The 24,559-nt window shown below is 41.1% G+C and overlaps 2 protein-coding genes across 3 annotated transcripts in view; one reads left to right on the top strand and one right to left on the bottom strand.

Moving 5' to 3' along the window:
• The window catches only part of LOC125449016 (extracellular superoxide dismutase [Cu-Zn]-like), a 35,753-nt gene extending 33,152 nt beyond the window's left edge, over positions 1–2,601 (bottom strand). The window contains exons 1-2 of the mRNA XM_048524930.2: positions 2,484–2,601; positions 1,460–1,578 (exon numbers count right to left, since the gene is read on the bottom strand). The gene's annotated coding sequence lies outside the window, so the exon portion shown is untranslated. The remainder of the gene's footprint in view (positions 1–1,459; positions 1,579–2,483) is intronic.
• Positions 1,881–24,559, top strand: part of dhx15 (DEAH (Asp-Glu-Ala-His) box helicase 15) — an 89,613-nt gene continuing 66,934 nt past the window's right edge. Inside the window, exon 1 of one of the 2 annotated variants that reach the window (XM_048523020.1) lies at positions 1,881–2,264. In XM_048523020.1, coding sequence (XP_048378977.1) covers positions 2,095–2,264 — 170 coding nt within the window. In that variant the 5' untranslated portion in view covers positions 1,881–2,094. Of the gene's footprint in view, positions 2,265–2,295; positions 2,598–24,559 lie in introns of those variants that run through there. The other variant, XM_048523835.2, reaches the window with a different exon arrangement.

Here is a 24,559-nt window from a genome sequence, read left to right as displayed (position 1 = left end):
TCAGCAAAGGTCAAAATCAAAGATGACTAATAATTTCAGAAATTCCCTTCAAGTGTAACCCTGTTTCTCTCACACCTCTGTTCTTCTATCTCCCTCGGACAGTTGGGAGGCCAGTAGTATAATCTCAGCAAAGTAATAACCCTTTTCTCATTTCTAAACTCTGTCCAGATGGGCTCATTTGAAGGCCTCTTTACAACATCTTCCTTCATTACTGCAGAGGTAGTTTCTTTTATTGATAATGCCATGCCCCCACCTCTAATATCTTTCACTGTTGTGCCTGAAACTTCTATGGCCTGGAAAGTTGAGCTGCCAGTCTGGTCCTTCCTCCAACCATGTCTTGGTGGTTGCAACAATATCATATCCCACATGCTGATCAGTGCTCTAAGTTCATCTGCCTTATCAGTCAAGATCCTTACATTAAGACAGATACAATTTAGCTTTCTTGGCCTCTTGTGCTTTAACCTGTCTATGTCTCCTCTGCCTAATGGACAATTCTAGCATTCCTTCTATTTCTGATTGGAACTTGCTTCAGATTTTATATCCATCTTGTCCCCTGCCCTATCAAATTAGTTTAAAGCCTCCCCAACAACATGAACAAATTTCGCAGCAAGGTTGTTGGACCCATTCCAGTGTAGATGTAACCACCTACTCAAGAAGCTGTCCCAATGATCCAAAAATTTAAAGTGCTCCCTGCTACACCATCCCTTTAGCAACACATTCATCTGACATATCTTTCGAGTCTTATACTAAATAGCACAGGGCACTCGAAGTGATCCAGAGATTATAACTTATAACTTCCTCTTTAATCTTATACCTAATTCTCTAAATTCCTGTTCCAGGACCTCATTTCTTTTGTTCTTTTGTTCCCCAAGTCATTGGCACTGACAAGAGGCGTGACTGTTGGCTGTTCACCCTTCTCCTTCAGAATGCCCTGATAGCTGCTCGGAGACATCCCTGATCCTGGCACCACGGAGACAACATACAATTCAAGAGACTCTGGTAACAGAGAGCCACCTATCCATTTCCCAATAGTGGATGTGATAGTAATGTCATTGGACTTTGTAACCCAGGAGGTTGAGGTTAATATTCTAAGGACAGTGATTCAAAACCGACCAAAGCAGCTAATGGAATTTAACATTCAAATTAATAAAATCTGCAATTGAAAACTGGTCTCACTGGTGGTGACCTCGAATCTGTCATAGACTGTGAAAGCTCATCTTATTCACTATAACCTTTTTGGCGAAGAAAATCTGCCATTCTGGTCTGGTCTACATGAGACTCTGGATCCACAACAATGATTGCCATTTAACTGCCGTCTGAAATGGCCTACCAAGCCACTCAGTCCAACTGCGTTTATACAGTTAACAGACTTTGCTAGCCTGCATCCCATAGGATAATAATAATTGAAATATGCATGATCAAAAGTTATTTATCTTTGAACTGAACATGAAGTAGTTACATTGTCATTGTCCAAGTGAATTTTGAAAGCTCTCTGTTATGTGGTTGCTCACAAATATTGAAGAACCATGACCGGCAGTTCAGTTGAAGATTGTGACTATGGCTGTTCTGTTGTTCCGTCTGCATCGAGGAAAGAATGTTATAGACTGCTTTTAAAAACTTACAAAGGTCATCTCGTAACCGGTTTCAATTCAGGTCTATCAATTATTGAAACAACGGGAAAATAACCGTGCTTGTGTTTAGGACAGGAAATGAGGTAGATTTCAAATCTTACTCCCAGAAACGGTACATTTTGTGTTGACTTCACACAACTCAGGACAGTTTATAACATCTGACAGAAGCTATATGAAACTAAAACCGCAAGGATCATTCAATAATAAAATGTTAAAACATCTTGCTGCGGTTCCGCGGCGTAACCGTGCCAGAACGAGGTACGTCTCGGTCTGGGAGCCGCCATCTTGTGGAAGTGTTGGGAAGAAGCCCGGCATTGCGTCGGGGCCTGTTGCTGGAGGCTGCTCGTCTTATACATTAAACACTGGGCTGTAGTGGGGAGCGGGAAGTGAAGAAAGTAGATAGGGATATCGAGAGAGGTAAGGGAGACAGGTGCAAGGTGATCAGAGGAGGTGCTGCCTGCGCATGAGCTTCTGCAACAATCGGGACGGAACCCGGAACAGAAGGGGATCGAACGGAGAGACAGAATCGGAACGCACCCGGACCGCTCTAGAACGCGGAGACATGTCAAAGCGGCACCGCGTCGACTTGGGGGACGATTACTCGTCCAGTAAGAAGCGCGCCACCTCGGACGGGTAGGTTAATCCGCAGAGTGGGACGCCGGCGGGAGGCTGGCTGCATCTGAACAGCGGCTCTGAGCGCTAGGGCCTCGGCTGGTTTGCCGAGACAGCGGCCTTGTCGGTGGGGTCAAGCGGCGCTCCCTCAGCGTCCCGCCCGGCTTAGCCGAGCGGAAGGGGCGGCTGCGGCTCGCCGCGGTTCCGCTCTGCCTCTTGCGGAGAAAGCGCGTTAGTTACCGAGAGTGACTGTGCGTGAGAGGCCGAGGGCCTGCGGGTTTGTCCATTACCTCCCGCCACCTCCGCGACTTGGTGCCGCCGGCCTGCAACTTTCCTGCTCATGTCTCGTTTCAGGTAATCTGTTTTTTGTTTTGCCGCCGCTGTATCTTGCAAGGTTTCCGGCCGTTCTTGGCAGGACAGCGCCTTCCGTTCGATCCTGTAATATATGGAGCCTCAACAAGACATTGGCGCTGCCCTACGCCTGTTTCTGCACATGGCTGGGCCACGTTTCCGAGGCCGCACCCGGGTTTTGGGAATTTATACCGAATACCTCGGGGTAGAGGGGAAGACATGTACTGTTGAAGTTTTCTCCGTCGTTTTGCCATGCCCAGTGCTATGGCGGGAATAAGCTTTCTGCACGTTTACTAACGGTATCTTTTCGAAGTTATTTTCCTTATGTAGGTTCGTCCTGAACGTCTCTAGAAGAGGCGCAGAAAGAATGTCAGTTGTCCTCTTTTCAGAGATTAAGGTTTGGGAACAGTGGGGAAATATATTGATGAGGGAGATAAGGCTTATTGGTGTTTTAAAAATTTATTTAATCAGCGGAAAAGTGCGACCCCCCCCCACCCCTTCGCGGGGATGGGGGTGGAGAGAGGGGTGGGAGCCACTGGGGTTCCTAGCTAGGCCTTTTTTGGCAATCTAACCACTACTAAAACACATTTAACGTCCCATGAACGTGTAATTTCGTTCCTGTTTTCTTCCCCTACTTTCCCGAAAGTAGAAGCAGTATGGCTCCACCGGTGCAAATGATGTCTTGCCCAATGTTGCTCATTTATCGCACATTGACTGTCCACTGGCAATTTGTAGGTTAAACTATGGTTTAAGCATGGACACGTAGGTTAGTTCCAATACAGGAGGCTACTCTACCTGAGAATAATTCACTTAGTCCTGTTTTCAGTCCAGCCCATATCTGGTCTGTTCATGTAATTATCCATTTGAAAGTCAGTATCCATGAGTCAGATGAGCAATCCAAAGCCAAGCTCCACCACATTTGCATCCATTGCATTTCTTGATCCATATAAGGTTTCTGTTCATGAACTTTTAGTTCTTTTGTTGATCCCTTGCAGTACTCTGGATGTCTTCTGATTTTGACCCCTCTAACAATGAAAATAAAAAAAATCCCAATTTACTTTGCAGGTTTACTGTGATTTTGATCACCTCATAATCTTCTCAGGAGAACAGCCCATTTCTTTAATTTACCCACTTGACCCTTTACCCTGGAGTTCTGTCTTTTTCTGTACAGTCTCAAATACCCTCACATTTTTCCTAAAATGTGGGCCAGAATTGAACACAGTACTCAGTTGAGGTTGAATTAGTATTTTTTTAAAGCCGAGTGATGACTTCCTTACTCTTATATTTTGTCTCTCCCTCTTTGTACAACCCAAGATCCCAAATGCCTTATCAACAGTATTCCTAACATGCCTGAGCACATTCAATAATTTGTGCGTGTCCCCAAGGCTTGTACTTTCTTTACAATTGTACTGTATTTCAGTGCCTGTCCTTATTCTTCCTACCAAAATATATGACTTCAGCCACCTGTGTAGTAAATTTTGTTGAAGCGTTAGCTCAATCTAGTAGCCTGTTCGCGTTCTTTACATCGTCCTCACGGTTCAGAATACTTAATACTTCTGTGTCATCTGCAAGTTTTGCTATAATGCCTCAAACACATGTCATTAATATGGAACAAAAACAGTCATCATCATAATGGCCTGTTGAAAACCCCATTATATGTGTCTTTAGTTTGTAAAACAAGTGTTCTAGGCTAGTCTCTGATTCCATTTAACCATCTTTATAACTGTGTTCACTACTCCTCTTGCTCCAGTGGGAAAAGCCCCAGTCTGTCCCCGTAACTCAAACCTTCCATTTGCAGCAACATCCTGGTAAATCTATTCTGAGCCCTTTCCAGCTTAGAGTTGATCTTTCTTTGCATCATCTCTATAGCTGTAAAACTATAATCTGCATTCGATATGTGTACGTTGGAACAGGAAAAAAAATGTGGTTTGTGAATAATGTTGGAATAGCTGAAGGTGATGCTGGAACTGTTCTTAATTAAGTGCTCAAGACAAATAGAGTCTCATTACTAAACTAATAGAATATGCTTTCAAATCCTCTGTTTGGTTTTTACTGTTAACAGCAAGAAAGAAAAATCAAAACCCTCAAAGAAGCAGATAGAAAGCTGGATGTCTAGTGTCATGATTTGAATTAAAAAGAGGTTTGGAAAACTTTGACAATTAATATCTGGGACTTGTAGGTTTTGCAGGCTACCAAGCAGGATGGAAAAGTTTAATCCATGCTGATTTCAAATGAGATGATGACTGCAGGCCCGAGAGGTATAGGTGCAAGCTTGTAAAATGTAATTTGAAAACTGATGTCAGAAATGTTAATCATGTAAATAATGATTAATAACTAGTATTTGTATATGATCAAACCTCCCAAGTTGCCTGACCAGGATGGTTCAGGGTCAGGTTTGACTAACCACATTGGAGGAGATAATCAAAACCGATGACCAAAAGCTTGGAAAAAAGTAGTTAATTCGAAAAGGAGACAAAAAGACATAAGGTTCAGGGAGGCAATTCCAAGCAAGAGGTCCAAGTGTAGGAATAAACGTTTATCATCATAAATCTATTCTCCTGTTTTGACATAATACCTCTGTGTATCTGTCTTTGCACCATACCCTGTCAAGGTCACATTTAAAATGAACAATTCGTGTAGTGTCAGTTGTTGTTTGTGGAAGAGCCTTCCAAATGTCTTTGATTCTTAGCGTGTGGACGTATTTCCCTACTTCATTTGTGAAGTGAACAAATTGGAGCTATATCTATTTTATCCAATACTGCCACGCCAGCCGAAATAGTTCATTGCTACCCTTTTTGACGTTAATACCTTGGAAACTTAGATCAATCTTTTACCTTGTTACATACCAAGGAATACAAACTCACTTTGTTGTGTCTTTGTAACACTCTAAGTTCAGCTATCATTTTGGATGTACATTGCAACCCAAGACCAATATATTCTTAAGCTTTGTCAAGTATCTCAGGTCCTGATTCCTCACAGCCTGTCCGCCATCCACAAGGCACAAGTCAGGAGCGTGATGGAATACTCTCCACTTGCCTGAATGAGTTCTGCCCCAACAACACTTGAGAGGCTTGACACCATCCAGTCCATTTGATTAGTACTGCATTCACAAACATTCACTCCTTCCACCATCGACGTTCAGTAGCAGCAGTGTGTACTATTGACAAGATGCACTGCAGAAATTCACCAAAGATCCTCAGACAGCACCTTCCAAACCCACGACCAGTTCCATCTAGAAGGACAAGGGCATAGCTATATGGGAATACCACTGCCTCCAAGTTCCCCTCCAAGCCACTCACCATCCTGACTTGGGGCCAAGTTGAATTTGGATATTAAATTGATAGGTGTAACAGCACATGAACAATAGTGGATGGTTGAAGAAATATTTCTTAGATTCAGTGAAAAACAAAACCTCTGTGGGACAATCAATCCGCCCATAGCTAACCAGAGAAGTTAGTTATATTAGTTCTTAAACATTTATTTTGTTGCCAACAATGGTGTAATCTTGAGAATTGGGAGAATCTATGCACTAGCATAGGATGACCAAGAAATTGATAGAGCAAATAGAGTGAAAATAGACTAGTCAGCAATACATTTAAGAAAAGCCTCGAAGTGTGTGAAAAGGAAAGGAGTAACAAAAGTAACTGCAAGTCCATTCAAGGCTGAGGACAGCAGAAATTAGGGTGGGCAATATGAAAATGACAAATATTAGGTAAGTATGAAACAAATTGCTGGAGAAACTCAGCTCTGGCAGTATCTGTGGAGAGAAGGGAGAGTTAAACTTTTTAACTAAGTATGGGTGTTTTTTTGGGGGGAGTGGTGCTTTACTGCTGAGGAGGCAGATGTGCCAGAAATGTTGCAGATCAGGGTTTAATGAAACAGGAAATTAATTATTTGACATGAGTAAAGCAAAGATATTGGAAAAAATTTCCTGGAGCCAGTGGCCTAAATCTTAAGGTTCAAAAAGGTAGGCAACATTCCCAAATTTCTTGAACAGTCTCAGTGGACTGGAATAACAGTTTATATAGAGCCTCTAATGTGATAAAACATCCGAAGACCCTTCACACAAGAGTTATAAAGACAGTGGGGCAGATGGCCAAAAGTGTGGTTCAATAGGTAGGTCTTAACCTCCTTAAGGCAGGAGAAAGAGAGAGGTGGGTAGTAAATCTAATATCGCTGAATTTTAGAAAAAGGGATAAAAAGAGAAGTTGTGGAACTGCAGGCTAGCTTGTTACCAATCACCAGGAAAGCATTGAAATTAATCTGTCACAAAGGAAATTGCAATAGGACACTTAGAAAATCTAAACACAATATGAATGGTATTTGACAGCTCTCAGTGATTTGGGGATATGATTAATAGGGTAGATAAAGAAACTAGTAAGTGTGATATATTTGGATATTTAGAAGCATTCCATTAAATTGTCTTGCAAAACCTTATTGCAAAAGTGAGCTGAAGAGGTTGAAGGTAATGTCTCAGCCTGGATACAGCGTTAAAGGACAGAAAGAGAATAAATGGGTCACTTGAATTGACAAGCTGTCACTAGTGAGGTGTGACGAGGATCTTGTGTTGGGGCCTCAGCTATATTCAATCTATATGAACTTCTAGGTTGAAGGCACAAAGTTAGTTATATAGAAACAGAAATAAGGAGCATGAGTATGCCATTTGGCCCTTTGAGCCTGCCTTGCCATTCAGTATAGTCGTGCTGATTCTCTGTACTAATGCCGTATTCCCACTTTTTCCATGTACCTCTTGATGCCCTTGAAATCTAAATGAACTATCTCTTTCTTACATATGGTCAGTGATTTGGCCTCCATAGGTTTTTGTGGTAGGTTCACAACCCTTTGACTGGGGGGAAAAGAAATTACACCATATCTCAATTCTGAATAGCCTATCTCACGTGCTGAGACTGTATCCTTTGGACTCTCCAACCACAGAATAAACATCCTCACTGCATGCAGTGTGTCTTGCCCTGCTAGAATTTACCCCCACCCCATCCTTCTAAACGCTAGTGAATACATGCCTAGTCAAACCAGTCTATCCTTAAAACACAATTCTGCCATCCCCAATATCAACCTAGTGAACCTCCATGGCAAATATACCCTTTCTTAGGTAGGAGGATTATACCTACATGCTGTACTTTAGGCATGGTCTCTATATGATTGTGCAAGACATTCCTGCTTCTTAATTCTCATATTCTGGAACTGGAAGCCAAGAGACCATTTACCTTCCTAAGTGCTTGCTGCACCTGCCATCTGCTTTCATTGTCTGATATGCAGGGGCACCTAGATCCCTTTGTACATCCACTTTCACAAGATTTGAGTGTGAGGCGTTTGGAATTGCCTTAATTACCCTACTCGGACATGTTATGGCACATCTCTGGTCAGGTGGGACATGAATCTTGACTTTCTGGCCTTGTGGTACGGTGACTATTACACAATTTCATTTTGTTCTATTGTACTTACTTTTTTAAAAAAAATACAGATTCAATTACGATAACAAGGTGTAGAGCTGGATGAACACAGCAGACAGAGGCAGCTGTAGCACTTCCTGTGGTTGCAGGGAAAAGTGCCGGGGGTGGTGGGGCTGGTTGGGAGTGTGGAACGGACAAGGGATCCACGGAGAGAGTGGTCCCTCCGGAAGGCAGATAAAGGTGGAGAGGGAAAATGTCTTTGGTTGGGGATAGCCCCACCACCCATGGCAATTTTCCCTGCAACCACAGGAAATACTACACCAGCCCCTACACTTACCCTCCCTCTACCTCACCCCCATTCCAGGCCCCAAGAAGACCTTCCACATCAAGCAGATGTTCACCTGCACATCTGCTAACGTTGTATACTGTATCCACTGTTCCCAATGTGGCGGCCTCTACATTGGGGAAACCAGGCAGAGGCTTGGAGGTGTCTTTGTGGAACGTCTACGCTGGGTTCGCAACAAAGTACTGCACCTCCAGTTGTGAACCATTTCAACTCCCCCTCCCGCTCCTTGGACGATATGTCCATCCTGGGCTGCCTGTAGTGCCATAACGAGGCTACCTGAAGGTTACAGGAACTGCACCTAGACGCTTGGGAAACCTGCAGCCCAGTGGAATCAATGTGGACTTCACATGCTTGAAAATCTCCCCTCCCTGACCTCATCCCAGCACCAGCCCAGCTCGTCCCCGCCTCCTGACCTGTCTGTCCTCCCTGGACTGACCTATTCCCACCTAACTCTGCAGCTACACTCACCTTTACTGGCTCCATCCCCGCCTCTTTGACCTATCCGTCTCCTCTCCACCTATCTGCTCCTTTATTCGTCTTCTATCCACCTCTTCTCTTTTTCCCCCCCCCCCCCCAATTTATTTCAGAATCTCCTTCCTGCCCCCCCATTTCTGAAAAGGGTCCAGACCTGAAACGTCTGCTTTCCTGCTCCTCTGATGCCGCTGGCCTGCTGTGTTCATACAGCGCTACACCTTGTTACCTCAGATTCTCCAGCATCGACAGTTCCTACTATCTCTGAATAGCTTTAATTGCTCCAGTTTGTTGCCCAGGTAATGAGGACTTTTATTTTCACATTGGCTGACTATCCTGCCTAGTTTTTGCATTCAAGTTGATTCACCAGCTTGCTGTTTGCCTGGCATAAATACTTGTGCATAATGAAGGACTTCAGTTTAAACTGATGTGCTGCAGCATTCACTAGGTGAAAATCTGAATGGATGGACTCATCAGGCTTTGTTTAAGACAGAGTGGCAGTAATTAGAAAAGGCTACCTTGATGCTCTGTGGACAACTCAGTTGAGCCTCAGCTGTTTTTTCCCCCCCCAGCTTGACTTGGAATAGTTTTATCTCATGCTCCCTAATTTCCATTTTGGCAGTTTTCCTTATTGCTGTCTGTCTTGGTTTGCATTTATTAGCCGTTACCTGTGTTTCTTCTTTTTTAAAAAGGTTACAGGTGTCTTCCTGCTTGTAAATAGAATCCCATTGTAACTTACCTAATTCTCTAAAGATTTCATTTACGCTGTTAACATTCTGTTTTAAGCATTTCTCTTTTCTGATCTCCAGCTGTTTGTTTATTTTCAAATCAATTAAGGTGCCTAATTTTATTTGCTTCTGTTCCCTCTTTATGTCTTTCAGTTGCTGGTCTGTTTTCCCTCTTGTCTGTCTGTCTGTCTTTCTTTCCCCCTCCAAAAAAAACTGTTGAGGATAGATAATTAAGATTTTTTGTTTTGTTAAGGGATTTAGAACTGAGAATAAGGATGGATATAGGGAGTTAGAAACAGATGAGTCATGATCTGACTGAAAGGTGCAACTATCTTGAGTGGCTGTTCTATCAAAGCTACACATTTTGCATTTTACAATAATGTATCTGTAGTTGGCCTCCTAAGCTGCGTAATGTGTCTAACAGTTTGCAGTAACTAACCAAGAAATACTTAAATAATAGCACGTGGTCCAGTGTTAAACCAAATTGCCTTATTTGCGTTATGCCTTTTAACAATGTTGGGGCAACCTAAGACCCTTCTGAGCCAACAAAATTCTTTAAGTATAATCATTGCTGTAACTATAGACAAATAAAGCAGTCAGTATGCACAGCAAGGTCTCACAAATGAATGAATGAATCACCAGTAATGACTGGATACTCTACTATAACTATATTGGTTGAGGGATAAATATTGCTCAAATCAAGTTAACATCTCTGAACTTCTTTGAATAGTGCTTTAAAATCTTTGTACATCTGAAACGTTTGATACCTTAGATTAATATGATAAACTTTGGTCGTATATTTCTACCCCACACTCCCGTCACTGTAGACTGTCTACCAACACCTTGGTACCATTTTCTGTTTTGGCTGCTGAAGCACTCAATACATGTCCATGGTGGACTCCGATTCCACCCCCCCACCCCAAAAAAAAAACCCCTGGGAGCAAAAAAGAAATTCTCCCTCAAAAATTTAACTGATTCAAAATTGTTAAGCTCATATCAGACTAGTCCCAAGTTCCAGCCCAGTAATTTCTCATTTTAACTTCTCAGTATTATTTTGTGGCCTTGCCCTTTTCCGTCCAACAGGTTTGTTAGAAATCGTAGGTCTTGGGAGTGCCGCTCCTTTGCAGCACTCTGAAAGCTTGTGATTTCAAATAACCCGGTGTCACATGACTTATGATTTTGTCTATCCTGTTCCAACACTCGCACTTCCACATTAACGTTCCTCTGACTATTTACTACGTCAAAAGTGCTTATATAAATGAAAATTATTTCTTATGGAAGGCAAAACCTGTAACAATAGGCACTCCCTCCAGTACTTGATGCTTCACTCTTACAGTGCCTGGTCAAGTGTTTAATTTTATCCCTAGGAATCCTTCAGAAACCTGGATGTCCATCTGACTTTCTGGCCTTTGTGAGGTAGCTTCATGATAATCAGTATGGACAGATCAAGCAGGACAGTGACCTTGAGTCCATTCCAAATCTTGATGATGTGAAGCAGGGATGCATGTTGGAAAACACCTTATCTTCAGCCTGAAGAAGGGTCCAGACCCGAAACGTCAGCCTCTGATGCTGTCTGGCCCACTGTTTTCCTCCATCTCTACACCTTGATATCTTCAGCACAGTGCTGCAGCAGGCATCTCCACTTGCACCCACTGTGTGAATCTGCTGCTCATGGCTTGGCCTGACTAGTCACCAGTGAGCTCACATCCATTGAGTACAAATTTCCTTAAGACTTTTGCAAAAAGAAATATGTTGGACAGTGTTGTGATTTGAAAATTTAGTTAAATATTTTAGAAGTCTAGCTGCATTTGCACACTGATTCATGATTCTCCTCCACTCCCATCAAGAAATCGGTCTGGTTGAAGTTAGTGGTTAATGCATAAGTTGGCCATAAAATTTTAGTTTGGCTATAAAGCATTATTTTAGTCTAAAACTGCACATCTGGAGAAATAACCGATAAAATTCTGAAATTATCAGTCATCTTTGATTTTGACCTTTGCTGGAGTACATTGAGATAATTTGTATTCATGGATTCTCATGTGCTCTGGTCACTTACCATTTTCCACAGTACTTGTGTTCTGAAGAATTAGTTGTGTGCTTTATGTTGTCAGCAGCATAACATAATATACGTACTCGTTACAAGTAAATTTGTTTGGAAATCTCTTTGAGGACATTGTGGTATTTGTGACCATCACACAGCTGCAGTGTCGGGCAGGCTAACAAAAATTGGAAAAGTGCATCTGAATGGAGATACAGTGATCAGGCCAGGTGAAACTTGGGTTCTGTTGGCTATTGGAAGATGAAACATTTTAGAAACGAACCAGTGTTCATTGTTTTGAGCCCTTAAAAGTTGATAATTTGAGTATGACACACAGTGCTTGTGGGTCTTAATTTCAGATCAGTGAAGATACAGGTACTCGGTGACATATCTGAACACTTCCCTTTTAGGTTATGTAGCATAATTATTGTTAGTGATAAAGCATTAATGTTCTATTAATCTTCTTCAAAAATGGTGGAATAATATGCATACGATAGAAATGATATGGAGTGGATTAAAAACTCCTGGTCCAATAGATTATATAGTTCATATTAGAAACTGTTAGGGTGCTGCTAACTTTGGCCCACATATGAGTATATAATTTTTTATTTAGAAAAGCAATCCAGCCAGACCATTGTCTGAAAACTGTTGTGATACAGAAGTAATACAAGGCCAGACAACAATCTACCAATTAGCATAGTTAATGGTAGAAAGGATGAAATCCTTGCTCAAAGATGAAGTAAAAATGTTGGAACCAAAAGTATAATGCTTTCAGGTCAAGTGTTTTTAACTCTGCAAAATAAGAAACATAACATTTGTTAATCTTATACATTGTCATCTGTAAATCATGCATGGCCATGGTGTGAACATTAAGGATTCTTACGATCGGGCAGGTGTCCAGTTCCTAGCAGTTGCAGATCCGGTGGCTCCTTACAGGGTCTGGTTTTATGGTGAAGATCCTTGACTCAGCAGGCCAGACTCCGTTACTATGATAGAAAATTAACTGGCGTTTATGATACCACAGTATGATTGAATTCAGTGTCATGTTCTAGGAGAACTATAACAGTTGCTCATTAATTCAGCGGTTTGTGTTCTGCCAGAAGGTTTGTTAGTTTGCTACTTTCCACTCTCTGGCAGGGTGAGAAGGCAAGTCCTAACTAAGTCTCTCTCAGACAGAACAGATATCAAACTCGCTCTGATATCGTTTTGAACTAACTAAGTAAGATTTTGTTTGTTAATTGGTTCATACGATTTGAGTGTCATTAGCTCAAACAGATTTATTACGTGTTCCTTATTGCGCTGGAGAAAGCATTGTGTAATTTATGAACCTCTACTTTAAATATTCTTAAAGATTGAGCTTCCCCAACACTTGGGTAGAGAATTTCTAAGATATACCATCCTCTTACTAAAGAAATTTCTCCTCGTCTCGGTCCTAAATGGCATCGTCCTTACTTTTAAGTTGTGACCCCTGGTGCTAGACTACCCAGTCAGGTGAAATATCTTGCCTCCATCTGCCCTGTCTATTCCTTATTTTCTAAGTTTCAATGAGATAACCTCTCATTCTTCAAACCTATGGAGAGTACAGACTGTATACCTCTCTCTCTGCCAGTTCATAGGACAGCCCTGCTACCCTGGGCTTGAGCGAGGGAACTTCATTGCAACCCTCCTCAGCCCCATGGGAGTAACATCTTTACTGAGATGAGGCCAAAACTGCGCAGAATACTCTGGAGGCAGGGTAACCAAGCTCTGGTACAATTGAAGCAAGATATCGCTACTCCTCTGCTCAGATCTTGCATGGAAGACTAATATTCCATTGGCCTTGTTAATAACATGCTCCAGCTGCATGTTAGCTTTGAGGTTTGTTGACAAGGTCTAGGAGTCCCTTAGCACCTCTATACTTTCCAAACCTCATTTATGAAATATTCTGCGTACCTGTTTTCCCTACCAGTGTGGAGAGGAATGTGCTGATCTTCCTGTGCATCTGCTACTCTTGTCTTTGCAGGTAATGGAGGTCTAGGATTTCGAGTTTGTCAGAGCTGCTTTGTTGAGTTTCTGCAGTGTACCTTGTAGATGGTACACACTAATACTGTTTGTTGCCACCCAAATTGATAGGGTAGGTAAGAAGGGGTATGGTGTGTTGGCTTTCATTGGCAGGGGGATTGAGTTTAAGAGCTGTGAGGTTGTGCAACACTCTCAAATCCATGTCAGACCCACATTTGGAATATTGTGTTCAGTTCTGGTTACCTCATTATAGGAAGGAGGTGGAAACTTTAGAGTGGGTGCAGAAGAGATTTACCAGAATGCTGCCTAGACTGCAGACAGATATTATGAGGAAAGCTAGGGCTTATTTTTATTGGAGCGAAGAAGAATGAGTGGTGACTTGATAGAGGTGTACACGATGATGAGACCCCTAGGGAGAGTGGAAGCAGAGGCTTTTCCCCAGGGCATAAATGACTCTTACAAAGGGGCATAATTTTAAGGTGATTGGAGGAAGGAAGAGGGGAGCTAGGTTCTTTACACAAAGAGTGGTGGGTATGTGGAATGCACTCCCAGTGGTGGTAGTGGAGACAGATACTTCAGGGACATTTAAGCAACCCTTGGATAGGCACCTGGATGATAGTAAAACGTAGGGTATGCAGGATAGTGTGTAGTATAAAGTGGTATACTTTGTCCTGCAGTGTTTTTGAAATTGTACCCAATTGGGCAATCAAAGGGTATTCACTCTCACTTCTGCCTTTTGCCTTATAGATCTAGATGCACTTACCACAGGATTCCTCGCCTCTGACCTGCTGTTGTGGCCATGTTGTATTTATTACTAGCCAGAAATTGGACTGGACCAATCTGTAACCCCCAGGTGATGTTCCTCTAAGCTGTAGAGATGCTGGGAGGTTTTGCTAGAGAAAACTGCAGGCATTGGAGGTCCGCACAGTGGAAATTGGAGAGAACGTTGCCTGTGGAGCGGGTCCAAGATTCTGTGCATTGCTAACAACATTGACACATCAGTAGTAACATTGATTTCTGGTTCTGAAAGTTACTGCTGTCAGCACATTGTGAAAGAAAATTTAAAGGCAACACTGCCCTCAGGATACTGAGGGTAGGGGATTCAGTAGTGGTAATGGCATTGAATATCAAGAAGCAATGCTTGAATTTCCATGGCCCCTTGAATCAGTATTACATTTCGGGGCTGAGAAAATCAGGTAGAATAAAATAAAATCAAAAACTGGACATCTGAAACAAAATCAGAAATTGCTGCAGAGACTCAGCAGATCTGGCAGAAAGCAGAGTCAGCTATTCAAGTCTGGTGACTTGTCATCAGCACTGAAAGCAGCTAGAAGAAGGTGGTATTTATGTTGGGTGTTCAGGGGGTGGGGTAGTGAGTAAGGGTGAGCAGATAGGTGGAGACAGGGCTGAGAGAGAGATATGAAAGGGTTAGGCAGTCAAAGGGACTATTGACAGTAAGCCAGGATAGAAGAGAGATTGAATAAGTGATGAGAGCCAAGAGTAGGAGGAAATGAGATAACAAGGTGTAGAGCTGGATGAACACAGCAGGCCAAGCAGCATCAGAGGAGCAGGAAGGCTGATGTTTTGGGCCTAGACCCTTCTTCAGAAATGTAGAGGGGATGATGTAGTGTTCCCACATCAAACAGTTCTGCCTTCCATTTCTGAAGAAGGGTCGAGGCCCAAAACGTCAGCCTTCCTGCTCCTCTGATGCTGCTTGGTCTGCTGTGTTCATCTAGCTCTACACCTTGTTACCTCAGATTCTCCAGCATCTGCAGTTCCTACTATCTTGGAAACAGTCAGAGGAAATAGGTTGGTTGTGTTGAAAGCAACTCATGTTATGATGTTTTTTTTAAAAACAAAATGGAAGAATGTAATCAGGCAGTAAATAGATTGAACTCCATGTTGAATCCCAGATTATGCAGGGCCTCCAAGTGGGAAATGAGATGCTGTTCTTCTACCTTGCTCTGAGGCTTGTTGGAACGCTGTAGCAGGCCTGAGACAGAATTGTTTTTTGTGGGAACACTACATTGTCCCCTCTACATTGAGTCGTACAGTTGTAGTTGAGGAGATAAAATGCAGAGTGAGTGACCCTTTTGCAGAACATCTCTGCTCTGTCTGTGAAAATGACCCGAATCTTCCTGTTGCCTGCCACTTCAACGTTGCACCATGTTCCCATTATCAGCATTTCTGTTTTAGGCCTACAGCAGCTCGAGCAAACCTTCAATTCCTGCACTGTCTGAGGTTACCAAGAAGTACTCTCCTTCTCAACCTCACTCCCCTTGTGTTGTGGCTCTCCTGTTAAATCATCAGTCGTCTCTCTAGTGAGCAAGCAGCCCTGTGGTCTGTTCGGACTATGGTGACGTTACCTTTTACTTAAAACTGTTTTATAAACAGTTGGGGGGGTGGGGGGCAGTATTTAAAAATATAGCTTGATTCTCAACCGATGTGTACTTCCTAAGTGGAAGTAGATCTGCATTATCATAAAAAGCAGCTGTGATTGAAGAAAGAGGTGAAAAATAGATAGAAAATTAAGGAAAAAGCGTGCACGCAATAGTGTAACTCTAGGGATCACTGAGGTGCATAAAGAACAATGAAGGAAGACAAATGTGTAGAAAGTGCCAAAGGGAATATAGTATGAGACGAAACTTGGGAGATATGTTGATATCCACAAAAGAGGCTATGCGGTTTGGTTGTGCAAGATTCAGTACCTTTGGGAACAGAGACTGCTGGCATTGAAATGCTCTCTAGTTTGGTGTATAAAGTCAGCAGACTCCTTGAATGAATACAATGAATAAAAGATGTTTGAAAATGAATGCCTAATGTGTACATGATGTTTGGAAGAAAAGTATTAATCTGTGTTGAAGGCCATTCAGGTCAATTAGAGGGCAAACTGGATCACGGAGCAAAACTGATAACTACTCTGGCACACCAACAGGAGCTCGTGCTTGTCTAATTGTCCTGTTGTTTGAAAAATAAATCTGTCTTCAACTGAATATCAAATGCAGTATTTTTGGAAGTACTTGTTTTGGCCATCCAACTTGCTTTAGAATTCTTAGAACAGCTCAGTAACATGCAGAATCTTTTATGGCCAGCTCTTGGTGCATGAGAATCCATTTGAAGAAAAATACACATTTGCAGTGCTGCGACAAAACACTGCAACAGCATTAACATTTGTACCAAATACAGGGGTGTAAAAGCATTTTTGAAGCAAATCAACTGAGGTAACAGAAGCACTAGAAACAAACAAGCAGATCAATTCACCTCTGTCACTTGTATTGATAGAAATCTATAATTTTTTAATGCTTTTCGTGGGATGTGGTGTCCCTGGCAAGGTCAGCACCACTAATTACTCTTGAACTATGTGACCTGGCATTTCAGAGTTAGCCATAACCATTGTTACTGTGGATGTGGAGTTACATTTAGGGCAGACCAGGTAAAGGGGGCAGGTTTCCTTCCCTGAAGGACTCTAGTGAACAGTGGGTTTTTACTACACTTTTCTTGGTTACCATGATTGAGCCTATCTTTAAATTCCACATTTATCAGGTGCATGTAAATTCACCAGTTGTCATGGTGGGATTTGAACTCATTTTCCCAGAGCATTAGCTTGGAGCTTTGGATAATTTGCTCCAGTGACATACATAACATCTCCTCCATTCAGTTGTTGATTGATCTATGATTTTCCACCATGTTAGCTTTGGTCTCATACCTGATATCACTGTGTTTTATAATGTCCAGTTCAATCAACAGCTTTTAGTTTCCCCTTGTCATATCTGGGTGTGTATCTACACTTGTACCTTCTTTAATGATTCCTGGCTCTGTACTTCAACATCTTTATTGTTCCTGTTAGAAAATTGCTAAATCTGTTCAGTTTGCCTGTCTATCCTGAATTCATTTTACATCCATACATGAGATCTGTGCGTCTCTGGCTAAGCCAGCACTCATTGGCCGTCACAACTGCTGTTTGGGCAATTAAAGAATTAACTGCATTGTTATGGGTCTGGAGTCAAATTTAGGCTGGACAGGGTAAGGACAGCCGTTACCTTCCCTAAAGGATGTTAGTGAGCCAGATTTTTTTTGTCTGACAATCGATGATAGTTCCGTGGTCATCATTAGACTCTGAATTCTATATTTTTATTGAATGCAGATTCCACTATCTGCCTTGGTGGGAATTAAACTTGGGCCCCCAGAACAGTATCTGGGTCACTGGATGGATCACCTCAGCTGACTTATTTCTCTTTCAGGAAGAGCATAATTGGTAGTCTGATTCAATTATTCACATTTGTTTGTAGAGTGTTTGCCTGTCCCCACGATCCTAGAGAATATCCTCAGTGTTTTCATTTCTGTTCCCTGCGCCCAGTTCTTTCTCGTCAGTATCAGTGCAGAGATATTTCAGGCAAAGTAGGCCTGGACCTTGACATCAACTTGTTGAAAACTTGGCTGATTGATACTCCTACCTGTTTGCTCCTATTCTTACAGCTCCAAAACCCAGTTTCTTTAAGCACCTCCCGGTTCAACTAACTCATTCATTCAGGGTCCTCATCTATCACTCCAAACTGCGGAATGATTTGCCAAAGGAAAAAAATTATCTTTTGCATTTGTTCAGCTTGTGTACTTGAGGGATTCCTCACACTTGACAGCCAGCAACTGCACTTGCACTTGCATACGCCTGGAGGCAAGAAGCACATTTTCCTGTTCTGCTTCAAGGTCATTTTCTTATATAAAAATCTTGCCACACCACATCTTAGCTCAAAAAGCTTCTGTATATTTTATGTTGTTCTCAAGAATCTGACTATTTCAGTCTCCTTTGATCTGTTAATCAGCCCACCCCCTTGGGATGCTCAACCAGAGTCCAGGAAGTTTGTCAATGTTGGCTACTTCCTCTTTTCCAATGGTGCATTACGTGACTTCACATTGGAGGCTACAGCATCACGCGCATGTGCCATTTTGTTTTGCAAAGTTTATCCCTTGTAAATGCTGACCTTTTGATCCATCGAGCTCCTGTTTGTTCAAGTTTCCAAAAACTGACACTGAGTGGCACCTCTTTATTACCTGACTGGCACCTATGATGGCTTCAGAGTCAAATGCCATCTATTCTACTGATGTCTGTGTAAATGCAATTTTTAGAAACAGTTATTGAAAAGTGATGTTGATTTCCTAACTAGGTGATGATGTTCCTGTTCTTTCTTCGTTACTTGGTGGGAGCAAGATAGCTGTAGTGCCCCTACCATTGTTTTGGCTTGGGTATATCAACTTTTATGAACAATGGGCCATTTCCCTTGCTCTCGGAATACACCTACCTGTATGCGTTGTCTTTTTCCTCAGTGGAACTATGCAGATGATGTGCTTTTGGTGATGTGTCTTTCAGTAATGGTTTTTCTTGCCTGTCTCTGTGATCTCTGTTTTGATATTCTTTGCCTAATTGTACAAAATTGAGGAGCGTGTAGGCCATTTTAGGCTGAACTATATCTGCTATTTAACTCGTAATAAACCTGCCCTGTTCTGTCTTCTGTGCCAGATCTCCTCGCATCTACTTTCTGCCCTCCAATATTGGTACTATTGGGATCACTGCCCCTGTGATTTAACATTTGTGATTGTTCCACTATCTAATTTGATGTCTTCTGCTCCCATATCTCATCTCGGAGCTTTGAAAGGAGAAATAGGCACAGGGAATTTCACTTTGTGCCATTTGACCTTAATGTTGTACTGTAACTATTCGGAATTAAACTGTCAGTTTAAGGTGTCCACTGTGCCTAAATATCCCATTCCATATGTAGCAGAAGTTAACCTAAGGTAAGCGCAAAAAATACTGGAGAAAGTCAGCATCTGGTAGAGACAAAAACAGCTAATGCTTTGAGTCCAGTATGACCTCAGAACTGAAAGGGATTGTTTTTCTTAAAAATTTCATTCTTGACAGAGGCAACAGAGCAAAGTAAGCTTTTTTTTTGCGGGGGGTTATAGTGTTGGGCAGGAAATGCAAGTTAAAATGGAGAACAAGCACCATGCAGTCAGCTTTTGAAGTATTAAAGTTCAGTATTTAGTCCTAGAGATTGTAAAGGGCCGAAGTGGAAAATGAAGAGTTGTTTCTCAAGCTGTTGTTGTATTCAATTTGGTTTAGGCTTGCTGGGCTGGAGAGAATGGGGTTGCTCAAAGGGCTTTAGAATGGTTTACAGAAAATCTTAACATTCAGGCTTAAAATTTAGTACAGGTTAATGTTGATATACCAGAGGTTTATGATTTGGACATTGTGTATGCATTGTAAAAGGCAAATAGGAGGTAGTGTACTTTTTGAGACTTTTGACACGTATGGCTTGTAACCATATAAACCATTATATTTTTCAGCTAGCATTTTAATTCTGTTTGCAGTAGCTGTGAATGAAGTTAATGTAAATGGCAGAATACTGAAAGAAGTGTCATGTATTTAGATTGGTATATGGAGTGAATTATGTGTTTCTCTTGCGCAAGACATTAATGGAAGAAGGGTGGTGGAGAAACACGAAAGTATTCAGTCACCATTCATATTTATTGCATTCTAAGAGATCATGTAGTGCTTTTCATTTGTACAATGGAAGAATTTGGTTTTTGTGTATTAATAGTGAACATGTTGCTCCAGAGCCCTTGCAGAGAATACATTTTATTTCCTTTTGCTGCTAGTGTGTAGCATTATGTAGATTAAACGGAGAACATTGCAGTTGGCAATAGTGTTGCTTTTTGTTTTTAAATAAAATTTCATGGTTCTAGTTTTGGAGTTTATACAGTTACATTAGACTGGGAGGTTTTTTTTTTGACTGACATTGTTTTGGACCATAACTGAAGGCTGAACTGGTGATGGAGTGAACATTTTAATAAAAATTTGGATGTAAAATGATTAGTATTTTATATTGAGAGATACTAGGAACTGCCAATGCTGGAGAATCTGAGGTAACAAGGTGCAGAGCTGGATGAACACAGCAGGCCAAGCAGCATCAGAGGAGCAGGAAGGCTGACGTTTCGGGTCTGGGCCCTTCTTCGGAAAGAAGACCTTCTGAAAAGGATCTAGATCCGAAACGTCAGCTTTTCTGGTGCTGCTTCGCCTGCTGTGTTCATCCAGCTGTCTACCTTGTTAACTGGTATTTTGTTTGCTTAAGGATATATTTGAAGGTATGGGTCACCTTTCAGGCACCTTGGGCTGCTGTCAATACTTCAACCCTTTGAAGTGTACTCACAGTGTAACACAGATCAAGGCTGAGACTTTGTCAACAGTATGCTGTTTCTGAAGTTGTAACTAGAACTAGCATGCACTCTATTCCTGTGTCATTCCCTTGTGATTACAATTAAAATTTAAGTGCCAGTAACCTGCATGGAAAATGCATTCCATTCAATCTTGAAACCTCCCATTAGTAGATTCTACAGATTGGGAAGGAATATAGACAGGCTAAACAAAATCCTGAGAATTAAGTTCAAATTTCAAGCGTGAGTTAAATTGTCTCATGTTCGTTTTTGATTTTTAGCAGTGATGTGCTGTTGCCTGTGAAGCGATAGCCATTCTTTAATTTGATAATTGATCCATGTATCAATCCAAATATGAAATTTCACATTCAGTATCCTGCCATTTACTTGAATGCCATTTGTAGCAGCCGCAAACAGAATTAAATGTGATTTGAAAAATGTAATGAATCTAGGTCTTTGTTCTTTTAAGCTTACTTGGTTTTCTACTACTATTCCCACACGAGGAGAGATGGATGCTTTTGGTTGACTGTTTTTAGTTCGTCTGTCTGCTGCCTTAGCACTGGCAGATTTTAATATTACATTGTAACCAACCAAGGGGCTGTTGTGAGGCAGAATTTCCATATCGTGAAAGATTTTGTGTTGTCGATCCTTCAAATTCCCCCTTTTACTGCTTCAAAAAGCAACATTTCATGATACATTCAAAAATATACAGCACTTGATTTTCAAGTTGCAAAACATGCCTGGTATTTCAGCTAGAAAGCAACCTAACTTCAATTTCAGTTTATAAACCCAAAAAGAAATATATGGACTCATAGCATCCAATATATTGTACTCTCCACCCTGTGGGATATGGTTGAATTTGCAGGCTTTGCTGGTTCTCTCTCCTATACGTTGTCATGAGCATTGTTCATTACATTCTCGGCAGAGCAATCAAAGTGTAGGTGAATCCAAACCCTGCAAGGACTATGACAACTAACATACTGAGATGGGCACTCGTTTGGAATGAACTGACATGGCCCTTTTAGACTTGTCATTTTCTTACTGTGATTTTGTCAGTACCACTGCTATCATCACACTCAGGACATCTGGCCCTTTGAACTTGGCTCCTCACGCACTGATAGCACGATCCCCTTGATTCTGATTCATATTTGCCATTCCCAAATCCCTGTATGAGCAGCCATTTTTTGGCTTTTTTCCCTTGTGCCATGGATTATTCAAAATTTTGTCATGGAGAATGCATCGGTCAACAATTATTCTCAACTTGCATATATTCACAGGTACAGCCCTATCCTATAAACAGCACAGATATGTCCAGGCATTGTGCCTTTTGTAACTTAAAGTTACAGTTTCTCTGGGACATTTCCCATGCAATGGTTTGATCAATCAGCGTTTGCCAATTTTGGATTAAATGAAAGCTTTGGAAAATCTGTCTGGTGCATGAAAACATTGTCCCCCCATGGCAATCAATTAACACCTTGCTGTCATGCAGAGTAAATTGTTCTCTTTGAACTTTGGTATTCTGGTAATTCTGTCCTGATTAGTGGCAAACGAAAAGCGTAATGACTTGTCCTTTCAGAAGAATGATAATCTAGTTGCTTGATATTACATAACTTGCTCTTCACTTCCTCATGTTAATTTCTTGCCAAGTGTCCTAAATTTCTCTCTATCCAATTTACGATGACTGTTTAGAGTTATTTTTGTTTAAATGTTGATCCTGCATCAAATGAGGTAACTATATAAGCTATTTGAATTCGTGACATCTGCTAAAATTGTCAGAGGGAGAAAGACCATTAAATATTTAGTAATTTCCTTACTTACACATAATGAACAAGTCTACGCATCAAATGTTATTAATTGATGGAATCAATAAAATTGAGGTCACAAACTACAATCCCTGCAACACAGCATTAGCTGGGTTTGACTAATTATTTTGATAGTATAGCCAATGTCTGAGAATGCCAGTCAGGAAGTCAGATTGTGTGCCAGCTCTCATATTAGAAGTCTAGTTACTTCACCTAATTCTTGATGAGCTTGCAGCTTTTTCAAAGATTCCCGAAGGTTATAAAACATTTTATTTTCCTGAATTGGCTGAAAGGTGTTAATTCTGTGATTCCTCTGGGAATATTCTACTCATCTCTGGGGACTTAGGTGCAATGAATCTCCATCTGTTGTCTTAGTAATTCTTCGTCTACATTTGCTTCGTTGTATCAAACCTGAAAAGAGCCCCATTTTTCTGAATATTTCATCTTTTGCTGATTGATACATGTATGGCAATGTGAAATTTCAAATTATTACAAATATTTATGCTCTAGAAAATACCTAAAAAGTGACATTACAAGCTTCTGTTCATGGAGGTCTATTCTTTGCAAACAATACAAATATGTTCATGTTGCGTGCATTTTCTTGACTCGTGGGAGCTAGGAGAGGAAATGCCACTCCATGGAAATGCTTTGATCAGACTTGTCAACTAATCAGCACCCTTTTCTTGTATAGCAAAGTTGTTGAATTGTTTGAAATGTGCCATTCTTGCACTTGTCCTGACGTGTGCGAGACAAAATGCTTTAGCAATGTGTTTCCCTCTTGATCAATTATTCTATTACTGTCATATTCGGATAACTGACTATATTTTCTTAGAAATTCCTCTTTAGAGAAATTTATCTCTTTAGAGGATACAATAAATAATTTGCTTGGATATATATATATATATATATATATATATATATATATATTCTTGTCGTGCTTTTAAACTTGTGCTCTCTCTCCTTCAGTTGTCATGAAAGTCCTCTTTTGATTCCAAAAGTAAAACTCCAATGATACCTTTTTAACAAAAACAGGCTTTTACTTGCTATTGAAAGGATTTCATTGTTGAGTGATAGGATTTTCAAGATGTACGTGTCTAGCTCGTGCAATCAAGTTTTCAATTCCTTCAGAAATGTCAGAACCTTCAGTGCAAAACCTTTTTAATGTATGTGGAAGTTAAAAAAAAAACTAGATGAGGAGCAGTTTTTTTTTGTTAATTCATGGGATATGGGGGTTGCTGGCTAGGCTAGCATTTATTGCCCAGGGGTGATTAACAGTCAGCCATATTACTGTGGATCTGGTGTCGCATGCAGTCCAGACCAGGTAAGGATAGCAGCTTCCTTCCCGAAAGGACATTAGTGAACAAAACGGGTTTTTCCAACAATCAGAAATGGATTCATGACTCTCATTAGACTCTTAATTCCAGATTTTTATTGAATTCAGATTCCACCAGCTTCCACGGTGGCATTTGAACTTGGGCTCCCAGAAAATTACCTGGGCCTCTGGATTAACAGACCAGTATAACATCACGGGGCCATCGCCTTCCTGGTCTAGCTGTGACTACAAGACAAGTTTAAGGATATGATTACATCAAAGAATTTGGCTTGCAATTGTCTCAAAAAGAATAATAATCTTGGGAGTTGGGAACATTGGCCCTCATTTGCTGAATTCTACAATCAATAATTAAGAAAAGTGAATAAAAGTAGAGTATGAGGAGACACTGAAACAGATTGTAGATATTTTTCATAGATATGTAACTATTGCAAGTTTCCTGAAAGTTAATATAGATCCGTGAAAGGCAGGGACTGGTGAAATTATGAGGAATGATAAGGTAATGGCATCGACAGTTCATGCGTACCTTGTTATTGGTAGAAACAATTCCAGAAATGAAGTGAAAACGAAGGTTTTGGGACAATGCTAACTTTAGAGGTCAGTGTAGAGAAATTAAAGGTACTGGCAACATT

This window comes from Stegostoma tigrinum, chromosome 1 (genome assembly GCF_030684315.1).
Source record: "Stegostoma tigrinum isolate sSteTig4 chromosome 1, sSteTig4.hap1, whole genome shotgun sequence".
Classification (NCBI taxonomy): Eukaryota; Metazoa; Chordata; class Chondrichthyes; order Orectolobiformes; family Stegostomatidae; genus Stegostoma; species Stegostoma tigrinum.
Note: the sequence above shows the minus strand (reverse complement) of the source record. Positions and strands in the feature narration are given on the sequence as shown.